The 25,621-nt window shown below is 38.9% G+C and overlaps 1 protein-coding gene across 2 annotated transcripts in view; it reads right to left on the bottom strand.

The window, feature by feature from the left end:
- Window positions 1–225: 225 nt before the first annotated feature.
- The window catches only part of mcu (mitochondrial calcium uniporter), a 62,261-nt gene continuing 36,865 nt past the window's right edge, over window positions 226–25,621 (bottom strand). For both annotated transcript variants that reach the window (XM_024297718.2, XM_024297717.2), the window contains exons 3-9: window positions 9,272–9,335; window positions 7,128–7,298; window positions 6,812–6,916; window positions 6,564–6,724; window positions 3,928–4,131; window positions 2,968–3,084; window positions 226–2,890 (exon numbers count right to left, since the gene is read on the bottom strand). In XM_024297718.2, the coding sequence (XP_024153486.1) occupies window positions 2,810–2,890; window positions 2,968–3,084; window positions 3,928–4,131; window positions 6,564–6,724; window positions 6,812–6,916; window positions 7,128–7,298; window positions 9,272–9,335 (903 nt within the window). In that variant the 3' untranslated portion in view covers window positions 226–2,809. The remainder of the gene's footprint in view (window positions 2,891–2,967; window positions 3,085–3,927; window positions 4,132–6,563; window positions 6,725–6,811; window positions 6,917–7,127; window positions 7,299–9,271; window positions 9,336–25,621) is intronic.

Raw genomic sequence — 25,621 nt, forward strand, 5'->3', positions numbered from 1 at the left:
AGATATTCTTATGCTGTGAGCTTAAAGTCAGTGCAATAATAGCATTTTTAAAACAATTTTTAACTCAGATTTTACAAAAAAAAAAAAAAAAAAAATCATTTTTTTAGTTATCCTAAAGGTCATCCTGCACAGGAGCAGCTGGAGGTCAGGGAGGTTCAGTCCTCTGGACCTTCAGTATCTCCTGTTTGTCAAAAAACAAAAAGAAAAACTTCATGAGGACAAGTGTTTCCAAAAACTGGATAAGGGTTTTATTGATAATTGAATTACATTTCTCTTTTATACATATTTCATAAATGATACAGGATTTTACATTTTTCTTTTTTGCCAACATTACAGCATCATATGTGAACTGAAGAAAACAAACTAAAGAGGTCCGAATGAAGGACGAGATCCTTTCAATCCTAAGTTCTGCTTCACTCTTTGGGCCTTTTAAAGGTGTCCTAAAGCAAGTGCAAGGCAAAAACAATTAGAACCAAAAAAAAAATAATAATAATAAATCACACACATTTTCCAAACAGAACAATGATAATAATGTGACTTTGAAGAAAACTAAGGATCAAGAATCTGAGGTTTTCCCCGCCCAGCACGAGTCTTCAAGATTTGTAAAGTGACGGATGGTGGCGTTTCCATCCGTTTCTGTAGGTGGATGAAGAGTGAGGCGGGGCGGGGGCTTTGGTGGTAAACACGACAGGGCGGGGTTTGAGCAGTTTGTTGGCTGGGGTATAAATCACATGGATCAGGGTGGAGTCTAAAGACCCCGCCCCGTCCACCGCCCTTTTTAAACGACTAAAACCTCTACAAACGACGCTCTTAAATTATCTTTGCAGTTATTTTAATAGATCTTTTTTTTCTTTTTTTACATAACTTCTCATGTAAACATACATTCATGCAACACCCTCTTTAGAATAAATTTCCCTATATTTGATATATTTCGTTTTGGAAAAAAGAAAGAAAAGGCAATGATGGATTTCAAAATAAAACAAGAAAGGACGATAATGAACAGATGTGTTGAGGAGAAAAAAAATACAGAGGGGAGGACCAAAATGTAAAAAAATCTGAGTTTTGTGGATTTGCTTCACAACTAAGGTGACTTCCACTTGATTATTTAAGCTCCATCTGCAAATTGATGGAGTTTTTCTGCATTTGAAGCTGAAAATCTGTTCCTAAAGAGTTAGATCCTGCCTGACAACCTGCAGGTAAACATGCTGAACTCCTCCAGCCACACACACAAGCGCATCGTCGTGTTGAACTTTAGACAAGCTCCCTTTGGGTCAGTGCGCCTCCCCTCTGCAGAGGCCGTCCAGTCAAAAATAACTGGCCTTGAAAACAGTTTTTTTTTCCTCCTCTTTCTGGAGTGATAAAAGGGGTTGGCGAGAAGGCCACCAATCCTCAACCTGAACAGAAAATGACGCGAGGTGGACAAAGGTTTATTTGGAGACCGTCACCAAAAGAAAGAAAGAAAGATATGGCTTTGAATGGGTCTTAAAAGATATGTGGATGAAACTGTGGCAAACAAATGTGCCCAATCAAGTACAAAAGTTGCAATAATGCTCCTAAACATTCACAAGTTTCTACAGAGGGCACACCACAGCATGCAGTCTACCCTGGCTTGCAACTGAGGGAGCAGGGAGAGGAGGTTCTCGCCTTTTTTTCCTGTTGTAGTGTTTCACTAAAGCAAATAAAAACATCCTCCTCCTTCTGCGAGAAAAGCCACTCTTGGATATAGGAGCAGAGCATGCTCGTGGGTTTCTGCGAGCCTGCTGTTATTGTCTTTAGTTTGCAGCAAACTCTGATTTCGTCCCCATTTTACTGACATTCAGCCCCAGAGAAAGACATCTCCCGCCTGATTTGACGTCAGCTTTGGTTTTCCCGCCTCTGGAGACGTCTGTCAGAGCTGAACGCGGTTTTAGAAACATGTCGGACTATGAACTCTTTCAGAGTAGGGCCTCTTGTGGTGCAGGCGCATCGGCGGCAGACGGTTTTGACAGGACGGAAATGACTTTCCGCTGAAATGGTATTCCTAAGAGAGCTCCTCCCCCCGCTGCAAAAGAAAACTAGCTTCTGGTCATCCGTTTATTTGATTGTATATATATATTTATATTTTTTTTGTATTTTCTCATAACAAATATACTATGGCTTTCAAAATAAAAAGTGCCAAAATATTTTTTTTTCCTTTTTTTGGAATAAAAGAACGCACAGTGATGTTGTTGTCGGTAGTACTGTCAGACTGCCGCTCAGGACGTCAACAGGAAGAGGAAAGCAGAGATTCCTGCATCCCGCCGGCGAGATACGCTCCTGACGGGAAGGGTTTTCACCTGGAGGAGGCGCGGATCAGAGGAGGAGAGGCGGCAGAGTTCAGCCGCAGGGAATCCCAAGTGTCCTTGAAGGTTCGGCTGCGGTCGGAACTTCCTCGTAAACTTGTGCGAGCCACGGCCGTGTGTCTGCGTTTCAGTGCGGGCGCCAAAATGGATGACCCGTGCAAACACACTCGCTCCACTCGAGGCTGCGTGTCGTCATCATCGTCGTCCTCTTCATCCCTCAGCTGTGAGAAGTTTTCAGTTTCTCTCACCGTCCTTTCTTTTGAAAAATCTTTCTGCATTTTCCAGCCGGAAAAGTAAAAAAAAAAAAAAAAAAAAAGAGGAAAGAGCTAAATCTTAACGTCAGGAAAAGGATGGGGTTATTGGGGGGGATGAGGGGGTAGGGCAATAAGGCGAGGACATGGTGGCAGAAAGAACAAAGGAAATAATAAGAAAAGAAAGAGAAAAAAAGGGAAATTAAGCGCTTGGAGAGGAGGAAGCAGCTCTTTCCATCAATTTTTTGTTTCGGATAGCTGCTGGATTGGGAGCTGAAGCTGGAGGGGGTCCCGTAGACGCTTCAGATCCAACTCCACCTGCAGACACAGGAAATGAAAAGGTATTGAAGGGAAGGAGGCGAGAGAACAAAAAAAAAGGAGCATCGGAGATGTACCTCAGCAATGTCATCCTTCAGTTTGTTGTACTTCTCGACGTCGAAGCGTGTTCTCTTCACCCCCTTGTGGAAGAACAGCAGATACTGTCTGTCTCTGGCGTCGGGGTAAACGTACTCCTGCAGGTTGTAGAGACATAAACACTGATGGTTAAGAGAACCCACATCTTAGAGTAAAGAAAAGGAAAACAAGGAACATCCTTAAGACAATTTCAAGAGATGCTTAAATGAAAATTGTGTTTCTGGTGTGTTTAACAAGTTCTTTGCAAAACAAAATAAAGTATTTCTTTATTCAAATCATTGTGAATCAAGAGCAGAAGAAAAAAACATTTTGAAAAAGAGCTTATTTGTTACATAAAAATACGTAACAAGCTCCAGATTACTGAGAGCCTTCTGTTTACATGCTCTCCTGCTAACTTACAGACCCTCACACCTGCAAAATTTAAGCTATCCAGCCGTACAGTTCTGAGCCAGATGCCAGCTTGGATGAGGAAGCCAAGACAAATAAGGATCTATTTGTTCCCAAGAAGATGCATCAGAATAAAGTGGAGCAGGGAGCTTGTGAACCGCTCAGCATATTTTCTACGTCATGAATAGGATTTTTCTCAACAAGGATTTTTATCGTCTGCTCCCGATTCTCAACAATTTGGCAAAGAAATACTCAAAATGCAATTTTTAGATAAATTCTCTTTAATATTTGTCTTCCATCATTTGAAAAATGTCACTAGAACATGTTAAAAACACCAAAAACATCATTTTAATTAGAGTCTTTAAGAGTCTGAAGCCACCGTGTCTTGCACTCTTTCAAAAAGTAATAATGAGATTTTTGATAACCAGTCAAATAGAATTTAATGCAAACATCAGGGGAAAATCAAATCTGAGAATCTTTACTATTTTTTTTAAACACTGAATAAAATGAATACAAGTGGTAGTAAGTACAGAAAATACTCCGCTGTGTCTTACCTGGCGTGTAAGAACGAAGTAGGCGTACATGGCCATTGCAGTGCCATAAGTAATGAAATAAGTGACCGGCTCCATGATATCCCAGGAATACTCCCACCAGGTCAGCCGGGCCAGGATGCCGAACTGGGTGGCCATGTATGCCATGCCCCCCCAGAGCACCCATGTGGTGCGCCGCTCCGCCTTCTTACTCAGCTCCTCCCTCACCTGCACACATGAAGACCAGGTAAAGTCAAGAGAAACTTAAAAAAAAAAAAACACAACGTGATTCTAAATACGGGATAAGGACCACATTGATGCACGTAAATTGAAGTTAAAATAAGAACAATATTTATTATTTTATGTTCATCCCAGAATCAGTTCAAATAAACTTGATATGTTTTTAGAAGAAATTATACTTGTTTTAGACATAATAAGTCTATGAATGGCTGTAGGAAGCATCTAAATAACACTTAAAGGTTATTATTAAGACTTTTTAACTTAAAAAGTTCTTTATTATTTCTAAAATAGTAATCCTACAGCAGGTAGAGAGGATTTTCTCCAGCAGCAGACGTGATGATGTCATGAACTTTTGTTTCTGAGCTTCCTGTGATGAAGGTTCACAGACTCTTCATCATCTTGTTCGGTTTTTTGAACTTTCTGACTCTGAGGCTGCTACAGCATCATTTGACCGCACTGCAGATTTTCTCTTCCACCATGTTCCCATAATGCTCCAGGGAAAGAAGAACAGCTTACAGCTCTGTCTCCCATTACACTTTAGTTAATGCTCATCGCCTTCAAGCCCTCCTGTTAAGATCCAGTAAAACTTTAAGAGATATTTGCTCTTGTTCTGTTTGCTCCTTTCATGAAGACTGCTGCAATACATTAACATAATCAATACAACAAACTCATCTATATGACTGGAAAGGAGCAGTGAGAAGAAGGAAATTCATAGTTTTTACATCCCTTTATTAAAGCTTAAAAGGAAAAAATTTTTACTTCCTGTCACCACACAACACTAATCATACGTGACATTTTCCTCAAGTTTCTTCGTTAGAAATATTTTCTTAAAATAAAACTTTATTGGAATAACTTTTCAGGACTTCTTAACTTGTCTTCTTTAAAACAACTAAATCATATTTGCACTTTTAAATGAAAAGATTCTACTTTGTGCTCAAACCATCTGGGGCTGTGGTGTCACATCATAGGAACGCCACAAATGGGGAAAAAAAGAAACCAAGTAACTAAAATAACATATAAAATATTTAGCTGAAGAGATAAAAATCTGAAAAAGGCCCAAACATTTATTTTAGAGTTGAGATGCTCTGCAGATGCATATTAGTGAGATTTACCAATATTTATATCCAAAAATCTAGTTGAAATTATTTAACCATTTATGTTGGGCAGCTTTAAATAGATTTTAGAGTAGATTTTAATCAACTAAAAAGACCAAATTTCTGAAAAACGTACAGCTGTTGCTCAAGCCTCATCATGGCTGCCCTCACATATGAATTCAGGTGGTTTGTGGGTGAAAAATTGGTGAACCTGTACGGGGAGTGGAGGTGGAACATGAGATATTAAGGTCATAGACCGACCAGTCCGTAAAGATGTAGAGGAAAAATGTGCATGCTGCAGGCAGCAGGCTGTAGCAAACACTCAGGCTGTCTCTGAATTCCTTCGTTACTCACTAGTTAGTGCACTATATGGTGTATTCGCCATTTTGTAGTGCTGTCCAAATCAGCAATTCCAAAATCCAGTGCCCTGGAAATTTCCCAGAAGTCTCTACGAAAAACCAGAGTGGGTTGATGGTCTCTAGATCGGCAAACAGACCACAATGCATTGCTTTTGGACGATTTGTTGTGTGAAAAATCAATTCACCAGAGCCTGGATCAATTCAATTCCATTTTTTTAGATTATTTTGATCCACTCAATTTTTAATTCAAATCAGTTTTGAGTTTACACATTTAAACACATTTGTCTAGAAATACATTAATAATCGACTATATATTTTGAATATATTTACATTAATCTGATATAGTTCATATACTGTATAATGTATTCATGAAATAATGAGACTGTTTATAGCATACAGTGTTACAAGGATTCTCAAAAGGAGAATCTCCAACAAAAATGTTCAGATCATGAAAATTGTTCTGCCTCTCCTGAGGGTGTTTGAGTTTGGCCACTAGGTGGAGCTTGTGCTATAGCAGTACACTTTTTTTTCCAGAAGAATAAGCAAAGAATGAGCAAAAAACTGCATTTTAGACCACAAATGGTTACTTTAAAAAATGTTTCCTTAAAAGAGTTTGGAAACCTCATGCCTGTGAGTTTATAAAGATGTTCATTTAGTCAGCAATGTATGTTTACGTCGACCAAGTGTCAGCGCCTCACCTATTTCCCCCTTACTTACCCTTACGTGTTATTATCTGTCGTCTGCAGTATGTCCATAGAAAATAATGTAACATTTTCTCTCAATGAGCTCACAGAGAGGTTTATGACTTTGATATTTTGCACCTGCCACCTTTGTGCCCCGTACAGGTTTGACCATTTTTCACCTGCAGACAGCTTGGTTCCACCGTAGGGCAGCTGTGACTAAAGCTTTCACTAGACAGTTTTGTTTTGTCTGTTCTTGGATCTCTGAGCAGAAACTGGTACTGGACCTTCTCTAGAGGGCGAAGTTGAGAGTTGAGGTCCTCCAGCCGCTGAATCAGCTCGCGCTCCTTGCCGAGTTGGTGCTCCTCGATGCGCAGAGTGGTGTAGAGCTGCTGCACCAGAAACTTGACGTCGTTCAACCTTTCTGCCTCCTCATTGGGCAGGATCTCTGAGGGGAGAGACGAGAGGCAAACAGATTTTGAAATGATGTAAAGGAGAAGACCGAACTCCCCTCCCCCCCTCTGCTGGTGCTCACCTCTCCTGGGGGGCCGCACTAGGTGTGTGGTGTCATTGATGACGAGCTTGAAATCATCCAGCAGGAGGATGTCTATGCCTGTGGAGGAGGCAACCCGTGCTCCATCTGCAGAGAGGCAGAGGGCTGATGGGTTTCCACTTCAAACACTCCTCACCTCTCACCGTAATCAGGCTTGTTGTCGTCTGATTATCATGAGAGGCAAAAGCAGAAACACAAGTGGAGGTTTCTGCATAATGAACTGTGAGCAGAGCCAGGCATGGAGTCACGGTAAAAAGCTGCAGCAATTCAAGCGGGTTTCCTGTGTTTGTGCTCGTACCCATGGAGTAGATGGCTACTCTGTCGATGCCTCTGTCCTCCGCCTGGAGCTGTTGCAGGAAAACCCCCACACAGTCACTGAGAGGCTTGAGGGTAAACTGACAGCGCTCTCGCCGGGACGGCAAACTAACAGAGATGACAGGAAGCCCATTCTGGTACACCACCGTCACCTCTGCAGAGAAAACAAGAGAAGAGTTTGAGGCTGGAAGATGGTCTCCTCATCAACAGCAGGGATGGGAGAACTCTCCAGAAACGGACTAAAACTTTTATCAGGCTGTTCTCACACAAAAAACTGCTTTCAAATGCCATGTTTAATTATTCAATCTCTACTTTATTATATTTAATAGATTCAATGTGTCATGTATAGCGTGTTTATGAACAAAAGTGTATTTATGAACAGGAACAATTATAATGTTAGGAAGATAACTTCATTTTCTTTTAGTTATTTTCTAATAAATTTATGAATAATATCTTAAATATATTTTATATGTATATGTATATTTTTTATTTTATTTTATTGACTTTTTCCATTGTTTGTATAAATGAAATTGCTTGAAATAAACCAATCAATGTTGGATTATCAGATCAATTGGCTTAACCTTCTCAAAGTTTGAGGATTTTTTTAATAAAAACTGTTTTCACAATGATGTCAAAATTGAATCCTCCAAAACATCATCATTTAATATTGATTAAGCATCAATTTGAAACACTTTTAGATGAAATCTGAGCAGGTATAGCTGATCCGATTCTGCAGAAAAGTATCTTTGGAAAGTCTGCAGCTGTTTACCTGGAAATCAGGAGAATTAATCACTTATACCTTTGATAATTTACCTGATGATGGAGAAAATTAAGCTCAAAATTGCATTCCTTGAGTATTTCTTTATCCAAATCGTTGCGAATCAGGAGCAGAAAACGCATTTTATTAGAAAAAAGATAGAATGTCTGTTCTAGAAAATAAGATGGATAGACCACAAGATCACTGGTTGGAGCTCTCAGAAACAAGGAGGGGAAGTGGGGGCGGGGTGGCACCACGCCAACAGTCCCACCCACAACTCAGAGTTCAATTTTGAATCCACTACTGGCACTCTGCAGAAACTATGTCCTAGAAAATTAGAGTTTTTTTTATTTGACAAAACAAAAAGCTAAATCAAAATTAAAAGAATTAAACACATTTAAAATGTATCAAATGTTGATCAGAGTGGGTCTTTAAGATGGATTTTAAGTCACTTTTGATGCAGCATCAGGACTAACTTTTATCAGTGTTCTGCAAACTGGACAGAAAGAAAGCTACGATTGACTCTGATGTTATAGATTTTGTGTAATTTTAAAACAAACTAAATAACTTTGCTCCCTCGGCTGGACTTAGTGTAATCACAACTTATCCTGAAAGATTTTAAAGCAGCAGCCCGTCCATCTGCTTTATTGGCTTCATCTTAGTTATGGTTGTAAGGATGGGGGGTATAACAGCTGTTACTGGGTAACAAGAGGGGGATCTCATTGCAGCCAAGAAAATTACATTCCCATTAGCTGCTTTTGTGCTCTTTATGCCTATTCATAATGCTGATATTGCATCTACACTGGTCCAAAACCAAACGATGGTTACTATGAACTTGCGCAGCTTCAGCCTGATTATCCGTCTGAATGGCCTGCAGTGACAGAGCCATGAATCAACGCAGAGAGCCAGTACAGGAGGTGATCCAAGCTGTTTCCAGAAAGCGCCGCCCGCAGCCAAGTGCCTCTGCAGTGAATCAGCAGATCTCTGCAGGAACTCGCGCAGGGAGGTGAAGGATTACCGGCCGGCCGCTCTGCTTCTTCTGGAGGGTTCTCGTGGATTTCTCTGTTGCTCCTGTCTGTTATCAGAAATCCTTTAAACACCTTTAAAACTCACTTTGAAATCAAGTTGTGCTTCCTTCCTTCCAACCATCCTTGCTCTGCATCACCAACAAGCAGATGCTACATGAGACATATTCCATATTAATGACCACTGGCTGCTCCCTCTGAGCGATCAATGCCGCGATTCTCTCTGGTGAAAACCACATTTGTCTCATGCAGTTTGCAGAAGCTGATGGAGTTTTTTTGTTGGAAAGGATCCCCTCATCCTGAAAGGACAACCTGCAGAAAGTGTGAAAAAGGGGCAGGACTTACCCTCTGGAGAAGCAGAAGAACACAACAGTCTCTGGCCATGCCATGAGGGGGCGCCCCTCCAAACCTGCAGAGAGGAACAGAGAGTAATTATAGAGCTCCCCCTTCAAGCTCGCTCATTTTACAAGTTCTAGATTTCCTGCTGGGGTACATGAGGGACTCGGAAACTCGACACAAGCCTAATCTGCCCCATTTACTTTCCTCGAGTGGCAGGATCACTCACAAAACGGTTTCTACTTGGTGGCAACGTTCCTGTTTGCAGAGCTGAGCCACACCCAAGGAGGCAAAGATTTAACGACTGCGGCTGCGCAGTCGCACAGATCTATTCCACAAAGCTTCCCATATCCCATTTTAATATGGCCCAAAACAGAGAGCAGGCAAACGCCACAGAGGGACGAGCAGAGAACAGGCAGCCAAAAGTATCAGCAGCACAGATCCTGCATTTGTTCAGCTGACCGGAAACAATCACAAAGTCTTTAGTTCATGGACTCTGTTCTAATGTGAGCGCTTGTTGTGCTCAAGATGAGACAACTCAGAAAGGCCAGATCCTTCTGCACAATTCAGAAGGAAAATCCTCTTTCCTGCTGAATAATTCTCATAACAAAGATCAGAAACAGGACATCCCGCTGCTTCAAAACACATCTGTCAGCTTGACACTCAGCTCACAACAAGTCTGCACACAGCTGGAGAACGCTTCCACGCCGGGGCTGAGGAAGATGCATGCACGCTCCTGTCTGCATGCTTTTACTGCAGAACAGAACCTCAACGTGAAACTGAGGAATTCAGACTCCGAGCCCAGCAGCCTGTCAGTCAGTCTGGAAATGTGTCTGCCAATTAGAAGACAGCTGTCTAATCCGAACGGACAAAGCCGGCGCCGACAAGAGGAGAGACGACGGGATAAACGATGGAAACGCTGACAGTTACCTGCTGCTTAAACTGCAAGTCTGGGAGCTACAAGGAAGAGGCAGCAGTGTGTTGCTGATGCAGCACACTGGTGTGTGAGCTTTAAATGAGAGCCGGTGTATCCAGTACAGGCCAAACATTGATTATGCTGCTCGCTGGATGACGTGCTGAGAAAGGGCTTTTAGCCACTCTGGAATATCTGCACAGTTTGCAGGGATCCTGCCCGTCCGAGCATCCTCTCCCGCTGGAAGCCGAGGAGGAGAGGTTTGATAGTGAGAAACCATCCAACCTCAACATCCATCTGTGAATGAAAGCTGGTATCATGCATGCATGTGTTCACCGGCCTGAAGGAAAGCCTCGTTCCACCCCCCCTCCACACGCCGCCACCTAAATGCGGCCTGAAATATTTAACAGCAAAGCAGCAGTCAATAGCACAGCAACCTTGGAATCAATGTCACACAGATAAGAGGGGGAAAGACACAAACGCGCCGGCTTTGGGAGATGGACAGATGAGCTGGCTGGAGGAGGAGGAGGAAGGAGGTGTGACGAGGAGCAGCAGGGGAGCAGTGGAAATAATGAGGGCTGGAGTAACGGCGGGAGTCACGAGTGCGTTTCTAACCAACTGTACCCAGCAACACAGGATCCCTCCCTGCTGAAACGTGACTCGTGTCAAGAGATGGAGGCAAGCGAGAGAAAAAAATAAAAAGAGGAGGAAGAGGAGGGGTTTGAAATGAGAAACCATTGAAAGAAAAGGAGGACTGCTGATCACTGCAGTAAAGGATTCCCTCGTCCACAAGGGGGGTTGCCCCTAGAATTCACCCTTCCTCCTCCTCCTCCTCCTCCATCCATCCAACTTGCACTGAATCTTGATGTGCTGGTTCTATCGAGTGTCATCTGCAATGCGCCTTCACTTCCTCGCCGTTTCATCAACTCCCGTCTGTGCAATTTCCTTCAATTAGGAGCTTAAAACCATCACGTCTGGTGAGCAGAAACCCAGCAGACTCCACACATTTGGAAGGCAGGAAAAAACGAAGTGAAAAAAAAAAGCTCTCTTTGTAGCCATTCCGGCTGTGTGCCACTCGCCCGCCCACGCCAACCTGCTCGCATGTTACTTAACACCAAGTGTTAAATGCGTGTTTGATCCGCACCTTTCGGTGCAAATTTAAGCTCCGAGTGAGAATGCAGAAGACTCGAGGAGCAGCAACACATCCATGGCTGCATGTGCAAAGCCACGCGCTCATGAGCTTCAGCAGAGGCGCTTGGAGGGAGGATCATGTTCACAGCCAGGAGAAAGAAAAGATTATTCTACGAGTGACAAAACGCCTAATGCTGTTTGGCGTGAATTTCCTGCTCGCCAAACAATCCCCGTCTAATTCATTCCTTTTCAGCAAACATTTATCTGACATGTTCTTCCATCCAGTCATTAGTCTGAACCCACCTGGGTTTTTGGATCCATATGCTGATATTTTCTCGCTTATTTTGTCTGATCTATGATGCCAAAGTTAATAATGTCGCTCCTGTTGAGAAGCTGGAGTCCAACATTAGAGTAATAAATATCAATTCAGGGTTCAGCTGTGAACCATTCAGTGTTTTTCTTGTGCGTTGGCTGAAACTAATGTGAGCCCAAAAGATCAATTTCAATGTTTGTGAATTGTGTTTTTTTTTCATTGTTTATCGATGTTTCTAAAACAATGTGAAAAAGCTCCAAATCAACCTGATTTTTTACTTTAAATGTGACAAACTGACCAAATATATTTTTTTCGGCAATAACAGGCAGACTCCAAACCTTTTATGCAAAAATGTATTTGCTTTATCTCCATTTATTTTAGGAATAAACTTCATTTTTCTCACATAATTTCTCACAAACACTAAAACCAAACAAAAAAGGGCAACATTTTTATATTTGTGAAAATAACTGGAGCCAAATGAGTTCTTCAGGTGACCACTAGGTTGTCAAAAGAAAGTCAGTTCTCTTCAATGCAATAAAAAAAATCAATAAAAGCTTGTCTTAATTCCTTTTAGTCTTGATGGTTAAATTTAAAAACCTATTTTGATGAATTTTTTTTTTTACAAGTAATTTTACATTTTTCTAATAATAAAGGACATATATATATTAAATTAAGATCAAAATTGCATTTTTTTGTATTTCTGTATTCAAATCATTGTGAATCAGATGCTGGAAAAAAATTATCTTTCAAAAAAAAGATGTAGAATATACGCTGGAGGAATTTTCTCCGCTCCATTCTCATGCATCCACTTGTTGACGACATCTGACTATACTGTACGGCTGGATATCTCCGATAGTCCGCACTCTTTTTGTTGCACCGGTAGTATTAGTTTGGGGGTAAGAAGTGATGTTAACTAGTGGGAGAAACAGGAGGCAACAAGATGGGGAAGTGGGGGCGGGGTTGCTCTGTGCAAACGGTCCCGCCCACAACTGTGAATTTCAAATGAACTACTGCTGCCATGCAGAAACAATGTTCTAGAAAATTACTGTTTTTTTGCCTTCTAATGACATAACCATAAGGAAAAGACATTAGATAAAAAGATGATTATCGTGGGTCTTTAAGACAAATTTCCAGTAAAAAAAATTAATGACTTCCTCCTTTTACTCAATATTTGACCAAAAACGGTCATTAAACATGGGCGTGTCCTTTTGATTGACATGTCTTAATTTGGCATGATTAAACCACTTTCTTGAATTACCTATTTCCAAAGGTCCAGAGTTTGAAGACCACATATACTATGCCACAAAGAACCAAAAACATGGACTCCAAATAGGCTGGAAACAAGCGACCACACAGTCTGTCCGTCTAAATACACAATCACTGTTAACAAGTTTCGGAGCAGCAGACAGTGAGACATGGACTCCAAACCTTCTGTCACGTTACTATAGAGCGAGTTCATCCATCTCTGCAGAAGTCTGTGGTCCGGGTTCGTGGCTCTCAGCCAGATGACACAGCCATGTTTGTAATCCTTCATGAGGTTTAGCGGCACTTGTCAAAAGGCGATAATCTTATTTTTGGCTTTAGCGGATCCAGAATTGATGTGTCAAAAGCATCCTTTAGGCAGGTTTGACCATCGTTTCACAGTAAAATGAAAAAGCTCGGGGAGGGAATGTGCCATTTTATCTAAGAGAAAATAGAGGAAATGAACTGCTGTCACTTAGGAGGTAAATGTGTTGCTGAACACACAGTAAACTGAAGGTATATTTCAAGAATCAGGACCCTTATGACAAGAACTCTACATTTCCTTCTCTGAACTTTTATTTTACCATTTATCTTCCCCACTTTGTCCTTTATTTTTCCTTTGCAGAGGCGTGAACTCTTTTTCTTATGCCAACCTCTCCACCTAAATAAAACTAGGACACTTCCATCCCCCTCCCCATGAGCCCAAAAGTTAACAGTGCTGCTGACTCCACTTGAAGGACCTATTTTGTTCAATAAAGCATTTCAGTTTATGAACTACTAAACTAAAAAGAAGGGAACATTTGGCCACCAAATCACCTGCTGAAAGAAATAAACCTGAAAGATGACTTCATTCCTTTAATCTGCCGGGACTCTGGATTTGTGATTCTGGTTTACGACCCTTTTATAGCTCACATTAAGGGACTGCTGACCAACACGGACAGTTAAAGATCAAAGCAGTTTTTACTTAAGGATTTTCTTTTTAAGTTTTTCAATAAAATGTTGTCAGATGAAGATGGCTTGATTAATCATAAATGTCAGTTTAAGATAATCAATCCGTTTATGATAACTAGGGGTGCACAAAATCAATTTTGTGAAATATTATGATACAGCAGGGGGTCACCAACCTTTCTGAAACTGAGATGCTTCATGGGTAATGAGTCATACCAAGGGCTACCAGTTTGAAATGACAAATCTGCTTAGTTTGCCTTTAGTTATACATTATTAATAATAAATATGTGATTTCTCACCATAATTATCAACAGTGACAGCAAGCTAGGAAACAAACATCAATTTTCCGCACTTTATTAATCTCAGTCATTATTAAATTTTAAGATGATCACTCACATTTCATAGGAAAATGTCCCATTTTTACTATGTTATGCCATCTTTATCAATTATGTAATGCTACAGAAAAATCAACTTACACATTTTTAAACAAATCTTATCACATTTTGAACTAATGAGCAAATCTGCAGCATTTTTTAACTAAATTAATGATCTTTGAACTGGAGTTGGTCCAAGAACTAAACTAATCTAAAGTTCATGTATAATGAACATATTTCTGAGACGTTTTAATTTTTAAATCTATGTAAATGCAAGTGTAATAAAAAAAATAGTAACAGAATAAAATTGAATTTTAAACACAGCTCACAAGTCAGTTGTGCTATTTTTGATATGATATATATATCATACTGATTTTAAATGGTGCTAAAACAATATGCACTTAGTTTTCATTAGCAAATAATTAATTCAGCGTTTTACTTTTGTCTTTGACTAAAACCTCTGATGGCTAGTTGGCTGAGCACCACACAGAGCCCCTCTCAGCAGCACCAAAACATCTTAAAAGATTCAAGAAAAAAGATTTTATGCAACTTTGTTCATGTGAAAAGTGAATTCAGACAATATTCAGACAATATTTTACAAAGTCATACTTTCTCTGTCTCTGTAATGCTATATTCACACCGGGTTTGACAACAAGCGCTCACTTTTCAATTAAAAATCTATGCAAACATGCGTATATGCACATTTTCAGCTGCCGCATGCAAAACTCTTGCATTCACGTGTTGCTATGCAACATTTTAAGTCATTTTTTGGGCTCTACGTACACAACACAAGGTCACTGAATGCATGTGTGAAAGGAAAACCAGCTGATTTTTTACCAATCAGGGACTTAGATTTTGTTGTGATATATAGGTAGTGCCTTTAACGGAAGTACCAGCTGTTAGAAAATTGATCATGAAGGAGAATTAATAATTGTGGTTTGTGCCCAGCTGTAATTTTATGACACTAAATCTTTCATTTATTGGAATAGAACTGTGAAAGAAAAAGCCTGGAGCGAGATTAGTGAGATTTGCACCGCTTTGACATTTTACACCATACCTGTACATGTGCTTGCTAGGGGTGGGGGGAAAAATCTATTATTTGATGTATCGATTACAATCTATAAACAATTCTGAATCCTTTTAGGAATTTTTGAAGTTCAATAATTGAAAAATGTATGCAGTATAAAATAAAAGTAACTATCAGAACTAAATTAAACTAATGTGAACCAGTGTAGCAATGGCCAGGGCTACTAAAGTCAGATATATGGTCTCAATCTTTAAAAACATTTGGATGTTCATTTTTGTGGGAGAAACGAAGAAAGTAAGACTTTAGGATGACCTCATGAAATGGCGGCAGGGGGGGCCTCAGGTATCAAGTCGTTTTACTTCCGGGTTTTTTAGGGTTCCAAAGGTAATATATGATCAAATATATGGATTTAGTTCACTCTGAAAGGCTTAAGAAAATCATGGTAAGGCCCCTTTAATAACCAATATTAGCAGCTAAAATCTCATGTCTCCAAACTCAGATAATGACCGAAAGCTGCATTGATAATCATTTCATAATCGAATTGTTCCTTCTTAATCATAATGTAATCATGAAGCGTCTCAAGATTCCTCGTCTAGTGACAGCATTGGACGGCGACAGTCCAGTGTGAACACCGTATGCTTAAAGTGACACATAAACTGCATTGTGACAAGTGCATCAGGATACATATAGTATCAGAAGATTCTTGCCAATACACAGCCTGAGGGTTTACCCCAGGGTGAGGCTAATTCATCTGATAACACAAACTGTGCAAACGTCCACACATCTGTCAGAGGCGGCTGCACCAACAGTCAGCGGCGTCTCTCCAGCAACCACTTGACAAGATAACAAACAGAGGCTACTTTTCTTTAGGGCTCTGTTATGAGGCTTCAGCAGATATGAAAGCAGCAGTCGCATCCTCACACCTGACTTCTAAGTATTTCCCACTCATCCACAGAGGGAAGCCATGGAAACACCTTCTAATCTGATCCCTCCACTGCAATGCAGGCTGGATCGTGAGGACTAGTTTCCTCTGATTAGGCAATAAAAACCAGAAAGATATGAATAAATCCAGATTAACCTCCAATTTCTCTTTAAGAAATCGCATTTCTGGAATGAGATTTGCTGCGACTCATAGCGGCCCGTCTCATTTCCCTGGATAGGATCAGCTTTTTGGACATATGGAGCGGTCTGATGGTGACTACAACACCCACCCCGCCTCCTCTGGCTGGGACCTGCACCGGTGGAAATGGCTGCATTATTAAAGAGCAGTGCAGGTTTTTACACCGGTGATTAGAGGACAGACGCCCACGGCCACTTTGCAGAGCTGAGCAGCAGCACCTGCTGCTGAAAAAACAAAAGCACACACTTTTATGGTACTCGCATTTATACATGCAATACATCACATGCAAATATGCATGTGGTCACTCAGCAGGAAGAAACGACCCCCTTTGACTTTCTATACAGCAGATGGCACTAGCTGCTTGTGTCAGCTTTAACTCCACTTTAGGAATCTTGGAAGCACAATAAAGACGGATTCTTATTTTGCTTTTTTCAAAAATATCACTTTTTTCTGTTTTAGAAGTTGCTGAGAGCCCATTGACAATCCAGAATCAACAGACTGAACCTGATCTTCCTGCTGGCTGACCGGAGATGACAAACTGGATGTTTGAAGCTCCTTTCTACCATAGTAATCAATCATGTTGAGTGGAACAGTTCTCACACAGCTCAGCTAAAGCTTCTAAAAACATAATTAGCTTAATTAGAACTGTACACTTGTGTCTTTCACTATCCTTGCTTATCTTCTCCAACACCTGCAGGGACTTTTCCTGCCTGGATGTTTGTCCAAAACTGCAACAAGGAGCGTCTTTAAGGAAAACCTTAGACTGATTTCTTTGGTTTGATTTTTATATCTTTCCATAACAATAGCGGATGTGACCTTTGTCAGTCTGACTTAAACCATATGAGATAGAACAGGTTAACTAGAGGTCACAAGATGTTCTAGCTGGTGAAGTTCCATTGTGTGTTTGCTCTGAACAAACTGGATCGACAAAGAAAAAAAAAAGTTCAGTCTTTTTGATTTCTTTAGGTTCATTTGGGGAAAATTTTCAGAAACACACATTTCAGTAAAAACAAAAGTCGATTACAACAGCAAATAGCAACAAATTGACATGTGACTGCTTAACAAAAACTTCTAAACATCTAATTAGTTTAATTTTGGATCAGATTGGTAGATTTATTCTCTATTTTTACAGAAAAAAAACTACACTTTCGGTCAAATTCACAAAAAGAGAAACTGTAGAAAACTCTATGTTAATTTAATAACATCTAACAATAATTTAAAGTCCTACTCTGACCATATTTAACACTATTTTCATAGCCCTATTTTCATTTTGAACAAAGAAAATTTAGAATTTTAAGCTTAATTTTCTTTTTAAATGTTCATCATTACAAAAAAGGCCACAAGAACATGTTAAAAACAACAAAAATACAATTTTCATCAAAGTGAATATTTAAGGTAAAACAAAGGATAAAACTCTTGTTTATTTAAATATAAATATCATTTTAAAGCACAATAAATCCTCATAAAAAATAAATTTTATAAGTCTATATATAAAAATAACATCTATTTGCCCTAAGAGGCTAAATAAGCTCCTATAGGATAGAAATTCCAAATCAGATGTTTGCAGCAGAAACCTTCCCACCATGCAGTTAATGATGGCTTCTCTAAAAAGAGGCGATTAATGTCGTATCACGCTGAGAGCCTGCATTATTACTGGGTCACCAGCAATTCGTCTCTCATCAGTGAAGCTTCGGGGCAGAAGATGCTCCACTGTTTTCCAGCTTCATCATAATTTTTTAACATTATTTGACTCCAGTTACAGTCGGATGAACTGTGCACCCATCAGCAATAAAATCCACAATGAAATGTTGATATTCTTCAAAATGTTTCGGATATCTGAGTATTGATGGTTTTCTATCCTCGGTTTAGCATCCGTGTTGGTTTGTGATGCTAAAATACACCCTCGTGTTCCGTGCTTGATGAAGAATGATTTAGTGGAATCTGTGAAAGACTCTCTGGGTTTAGAGATTGTTTCTGCTCTATTTTTACCCCACTGGCACTCTTCGCTTGTTATGTAGCCATCAATGAGCAGCTTCTTGGGCAGATTCTGGAGTCACGAGGAGCATCATCTCTCCACCATGCAGGAGAACAAGAAGTTTTATGGAAAAAATTACAGATCCTCTTTTGAAAGGGTGTGTACACTACAAAAAATACTTTTCAACAAGTATTTTTGTCTAGTTTCTGGTTTAAATATATTTTTAAGACAATAAATCCTAAATTCATCTTCTTGAGTCATCTGATTTCTACATCTTATGTTAAGCAAAAGTTCAAATAAAAAAGTATTTTTTACTTTACAGACATATTAAGGGAACTTTTAAGGAAAATGTAAAGTCTTATTGACTCCTATCACAAACAAAGGCATTTTATAACAGCAGGACAATCGATTGGGAGGAAATGTACATTTATGTTTAATTTTTAAGACAAATTTCTCTTGAAATGTGTAATTGTAGTCTTTGAGATGATTATGAATGTGGAAATAAGGATGATTGGATCACTTTACTGCTCAAAATAGGATATATTCGGGGAGGAAAGTGTACAAATATAACTACTTTCACGATGTAAAACTGTTTTTGAGCAATAAAAGCTTAATGTAAGACTATATTTCTAGTTGCCAGAACAATATAGCTAAATATGAGCATTTCTAGCAAATTTCAAGATTTTAAAGGGTGGGAGATCCCAACTTATTTCAAGAAATCTTATCAAGACACATTCTAAGAGTGGACTGGCACAACTTTCCCTTAAAACAATTAAAAAAAATAATGTATTCTTTATTTTTTTTAACTTGTTTTGAAAAAAAAGAACATTTATCCAGTGTGTGTTGCCTCTGCGTTCCTTCTTGATTCTAAATTATGGTTTGAAGTATGCTAACCTTTTTCAGCCTTGCAGCTGATTTTGTAACTTTTGCAAATCGCATGACGTCTCCGCACAGACACGCCAAAATAAATTCACTTTTATTAAACCATGCATTCAACCCACCCTGTGGCTTTATCCACCTTAAAATAGATGCTTTGAAGTTTAAAACTACCCAAACAACCATTAGTTCTGTAAGAAGTGTGGCTATATATTTTTTCCTCATAAAGAAGAATATTGAGCTTCATGATTAAATTGTTCACTCCTGTGTTTTAGATCTTATTGTGTTTAAATTGAATGTATTATTTATCATTTATACAGGTGTGTGAACATGTAAAAAACCCAGATAGGGTTTTGTAACACACCATCACATCCATTTCTTATATATATATATATATATATCATTGTAAAATAATGTTCTTTTTTTCTTTTTTTATGTGTGAAAATAAACAAAATCAAATCAAATGGGTAATGGGACAAAATCAATTTTAAATCAGCTATACATTGCACCAACATCATTAATTATCATCCTATTTTTTAAATCTCTTGGTTATCTTGTTATGGTTTGTTATCCATGCAATTATTAGCTTTAATGTTTTTGGTCTGAGGCTTTTAACCTTTTTTTCAGCATACATCCAATAATATTTTGAGAAAAATGGTAAAATGTACCTTAAAAAAATTTTGATTTTTATTTTTATTTTTACATTGCTTTAATACATAAAATGTTATATGGCTTACTATCACTGAGATACATTACAGCACAGAACTTTAATGATATTGTTCATTTATAAATCATTTTAAGAATAGTATTTTTGGTGTCAACTTCAAAAAAATGTTTTTCTTGAACATTCAAGTCTGATCAAAATATATAGATTTGCTAGGAAAAGCCAAAAACCAATTCTAAATATGTTTTTTAGATATTATTTGAGATGATATTTGATAAAAACAACAACCTGCAGGACGAAAAAATGTCCCAACCCATAAATGGGAAACACTGTGAGGGCGATTTGTGTCTGTTCAGGTAAAACAACAAAACAAGTTTGAACAACAGAACAAGACAGCAGCTCCTGTAAGGCCTTCACGACGCGATACGTCAGCTCACCTGTGTGTTCTGTCACTTGCGTGACTTTTTCAAACAAATCTAAAAATCACAGTTGCTGTTGATCGAATCTGACCCGCCCTGGTTTTCCTGTGAAGCTGAGCAGTTAGTTCTGAGAACTCGCTCTGACTCGCGGTTCCCCTGCGGTTGACAGCAAACACGTGAGCTGCAGACCAACTTCCTTCAAGTCGCATTCAACCCCAATCAAACCCAAACCGAAAAGATTTCAAACAGCATTTGGAGCAATAAATAAACACATTTCTGCATCTTTCTGCTGGTTCACAAATACTCCAAGCAGCTCCGTCTCCATCAAATAGTCTATTTTTGGGGAGTTCAGAGGTAATTGTGTAAATAAAGGTGGAATATTACAGCCGATTTGTCCAACCATACCACAGCGCGTGCTTTACTGACACCGCCATCATCCAGTTCTCACACGCCGCTGAGAAATCCTCTGTGAAGCTGCATCTTTTATTTATGAAGCAAACCCAGGAAGGTTTCTTCTGAGAAACGTTTAAAGTGCTTTCCAGCGGCTCTCCACGCCTTCAACAAGCCTTTGACTGCCAGACAATAAAGTCTGTGGAAGGAACTGGTGAAACAGCTCAGAAAGGTTATTTAACCTCTGTTTAACCAGTGGGTGACTCTTGACTTTTGCAATCTTGTTTTTCAAAAGTTTCCAGGGTTGAGACGGGAGCAGCAGCAGCTCTGAGCAGCAGTGGTTTAAAGGAGAAAGAACACAGATGTTCAGATTCACATTTTATAGGACTTAAAATAAAGCAGATATGAAAGGATTTTATCAGGGAAGTTGTCAAGTAAGGAGTCAAAACTATTCATGCTTTGTTTTCATTTAAAGAGGCCGAAATCTTAAAGTCCCCCAACGATAAAAAATCATGTTTTTTGAGTTTTTAACATGCATGTGTGGCATTTTTCTTTTAAATCTTTCGCAGACAGGTTATATTTGAATTAATGAACCTTCTTTATGTCATCACAGCTGTGCTGCACATGCACTAAACCTCCTCGTCTGGACCGGCTAACGTGTCTAGCTCAGGTGCTGGAGAAGAGAAGATAGCATCTTCCTATTGATATTGAAGCATTTCTGTGGTCAAATCAGCCATCACTGGATTTTGTGTGAGAAAGAATCAGGCTTTTGGAGGAAGTTCGAAGTTCCATTAGCCTTACAAATACTTGACGATACACTTACCACACGCACAACAATGGTATGTTCCATTTTCATGAGGTGACGTCTGAGCCTCTACAACCCTCCACGGGCAACCCAAAAGCCCACATCACTTATATGGGTCGACCCCCACTCAAGTGCATGTGACTATTAAGTGAAGTTACAAAATAGTCCACCGTGGTTCTCACTGTAGTGAACAGCACCAGGGTTCACTTTCAGGTGTATAAAGAGACGGTTATTTTTAGTATTACTCAGTTTGTCGCGCTCTCCCTGGAGTCCCTGCAGAGGAGATCTACTGTATGAAGTCTGCAGATGGAGCGTAAAGAAGCACTTTCTAAAGAAGAACACGTTCATGGAAGGACTGAGCAGAACATCAAGTCAGAACATTAAATGTGTTTGTTTCTTCAATATAAAAGTAATTGTAGTTTGATAAATTTGTAAAATATTTTAATTACAGCAGGTTAGTGAAAAGACTAAATAGCAAATGGTGGAAATGGTGTTGTTGGTGTTTTTAACAAGATCTTTTTTGTGTTTTTGTGAGGAATGGAGGACTTTTATAAAGAAAATTACCAGTAAGCTAAAAATGTTAAAAATGCAGTTTATAAAAGAGCTTATTTCTGACGCTGAGCCACTAGCTCCCTGCTCGGAGCTCTCATTAATGGGAAGGGGAAAGGGGGGTGGGAATTCAGAGTTAAATTTTATAATGAACTACAACCGCTCTGCAGAAAATATGTCCTAGAAAACGACAAAGATTCTTGATTTTGGCTAAAAACAGCATAATTAAAAGACCACTGGGAACGCTTTGAAAATTGTTAAAAAGAAAATAGGAGTAGGAATTTGAGATAACTTAGAACAGTAAAGAAAAGTTCAAGCTTTTAGTTAAATTATCATAGTTTGAAAATGTAAAAATTGGATTATTAATATAAATCTGCTCTTTAGACAAAAAAAGAAAAATATCATAAACATGTTTTTGGATCAAACAATAAAAGTTTTTTAACTTGACATTTTAAGCTAGATTCAAATATTTTTGCACAAACAATTTTTTTGCATTTATAAATCAATTATTGGTATAAAGATACTGTGGAAGTAAAGAACTACTGGGAATGAATAAAATATTACTTTTTTAGACAACCCTACAGCTTTGGTAGACAGTTGAAAACTGACAGCCTGAGCCTCAGTACAGACTAATCCCACTTTTTAAAATTGTATTTAAAATAAAAAAGGTTTTATTGTGCTTTTCCATCTGAAAATCCAATTAATTTGATCAATACATCCCTGACAGCTACAGATGTACACGGCCGGCCCTTCTTCGAAAAGCCAGACTGATAATCTGAGGAGATATTATTAAATGCTGAAACTCCTCCAGTTGTTCTCTCACAAAGAAATTCAAAAGCTCTGACAGCAGCCGACAGCTTTGATAAGATCCTGTAATTATGCAAGTCTATAGTGCTTCTCGTCAGCAAAAGGTTAGGCTGTGAGATGTGCTGCAGAGATGGGCGGCGCTGCTGTTGAAGCGTGTGACCCGAGACCGGCGGATCAGGCCGTCTGAGATCAGATCTTCAACATCAGATGTAGACACCAGCGCAGCATGTTTCCCTGAGAACGGGCTCCTTCCAGTCACTCCAAGCTTTCCAAAACATCACTGACGGGCGATTTATTTTTAGGTGCATCAAGAACTTGGATGAATGTTAATATAAAATAAAAAAACAAACAAACAAATTACTAATCAAATAAAAAAATGCATAGATTTATAACTTTTTTTTTTAGTTTTCCAAAAAGGTTAAGCTTTAGCAGAAAACCCCCTAGCATTAAACAAAATGGACACAATACAATTGTCCATCCATCCATTTTTTGAATCCGCTGAATCCCTTTAGAGGTCACGAGGTTGCTGGAGCCTATCCCAGCTACTGTTGGGTGAAGACAGGGTACACCCTGGACAGGTCGTCAGTCTCTCATAGGGTACAATGTAATTAAGTTATGTTAAATTGCACAGTTTTCCCTAAAAATTAATTTAAGCAAGAAAATATGGAGTCATGCCGATTCATTTCCTTAAAATCATCTATGAAAGATAAGACATTTCAGGGCTAAATATTTTGCTGCCAGTTTTCCAATCTGACCAGCTGAATGATATAAAGAAGGTTGGATTCTTCTTATTTATTGAGGACCTTCAGAGTAAAAGCACAACACATGGATCTTACTTCTACAGTACATTTCTAACTTCAAAACCAGTTTTCTGAGGAAGCATTTATCTGACTTTTTTTTTTTTTTGCTTTCAGCACTAAGAAAAAAAAAAATCATTGTTTTTACAGTGAACTATTTGCTACCTGTGAAGATTTAAAATCTTATTTTTAGACATTCAAGGTATTTTACCAGGTTTAAAAGGTTGTTTTAACTTCTCTTTCCTCTACAACTTTTCAAGCTTTTCTCACCAAAATCAGCACAGTGTAGGACTTTAAGTCTCATTTAGGGCTAGGATCTAAAAATAAAGAAATAATTATTAAAATTAGTCAAAATCATTTTGCTTCAAGCTCTTGACAATAGAAAAAACTTGATTTAAGAAAACAACAAAAAACTATAATTTTCACTTCAATTTTTGGTTAAATTTCAAGAATATCTTTTTTTAAGTTCAATAAAAGTTAGCCTGACATTCTTGTTATTCTTTTGGGGGAAAAAATATAGATTTATGTTCTAAGAATAAGTGCTAGCTTTAGATATTATGAGAACTTATTACAATGGACCAACTTGCAAAACTTTTAATTTAGTTCACATTTTGCTCTAAAATGAGTCATATCCACTTTAGTTTTATCACTGTATTCAAAACAAATTGATTAATAAAACTCCAAAAATTCAAACCATTTGCATTGAACTAGCAAATAAGATCTATTATTGGGCAGTAGAACATTCAATTTGAAGTAATTCTCTCAAACAGACAGCTTTTTAAACCAATTTTCCCTTTTTGAATGCTTGTATCTACATTTTAATAACATATTATCAGATTTCTTGTTAAGTACAAATGACTTGCTGCATGAATGGGTAAGTTTACTACTTTCTACTGATTTTCTTCTTAAGATTAGTGTTCTTTTCCACCTCTTTTTGCAGTTTTGAGTCTCTAAGCAGTAGAGTTTTTAGTATAAATCTCCATCTATCAAAACAACCGTTTACAGGAGATGTCACAACAGATTCTAATAAGTAATTTTGTTTCCGGATGGAACACCTCCATCAAATCTTCCAGCTGTGGGGCAGTGGGTCTGTGTTATGAGAAGCAGTTTACAGAAACTGGGCCAGCCTGTGAACCGTCAGGTATTCTGCACACCTGCAGAGTGAAAGCCAGAAGTGTGAGGGCCGCATCTCTCCAGGAACACAAAAAGACTCATAAACGCACAACACAGACACTGAGGAGTCCAACCGTGTCAAGCCCACTGACATCCAGTGTGTTAACTCTCCTCTCATTTCCCCTTCAGCTCTTCGTCATATTCTGCCCTTTTAGGCTCCCATGTGACTTTATGCCCGAGTATCAAAGTGAACTAGACTTCCCTTTCAACAAAGTCTAAACAGCACATCTCCCTGACCTCATTCACAGAGTTAATCCCCACAATCAGGGCTCATTCTTCCATTTTTTTTCCGCTTCAGCTCTATATCTTTCTCAGTTCTTCCTCTACTTCTTGACCCCTCCAGTCACTATTTCTGCCTTTCATTCTTCACTACAGGACTAAGCTCCATGTGGATGTATTGATGGCTGAACTTGAACAAGGACATCCAAGCCTTCCAGCTGCACTTTCAGAAAACATCTCAGCTCCTTTAGGGTTTCCAGAAAGACGACATGAAGCAGAAACATGAGGCGCTCCGTGTTTGTAAAGCTGATCTCAAAATCAACAGGAGAATATTAAAGGTCTGCGCGCAAAAAGACAAACACGGGTGACATTATAAAGAGTGATTAGCTTTGTTTATTTATTTATTTTAATTAACTGTTAATTGCATCGGGCTAAAAGTGTGTTGATGGCAGCATGCAGGCAGGAATCCTCCTGTGTGGATCTCAACTTTGCACAGCTGAAGGTTTTGGTTTGGAAAAAGCTGCAGGGCACCGAGATGAATGCAGAGCCCCGCAAAGAGAACGGAGCCCCTAAACACATATAGAAGCCTGGAGAATAAACCTACTGCTGGTTTTATT

Source organism: Oryzias melastigma, linkage group LG15 (assembly GCF_002922805.2).
Source record: "Oryzias melastigma strain HK-1 linkage group LG15, ASM292280v2, whole genome shotgun sequence".
NCBI classification, from domain to species: domain Eukaryota; kingdom Metazoa; phylum Chordata; class Actinopteri; order Beloniformes; family Adrianichthyidae; genus Oryzias; species Oryzias melastigma.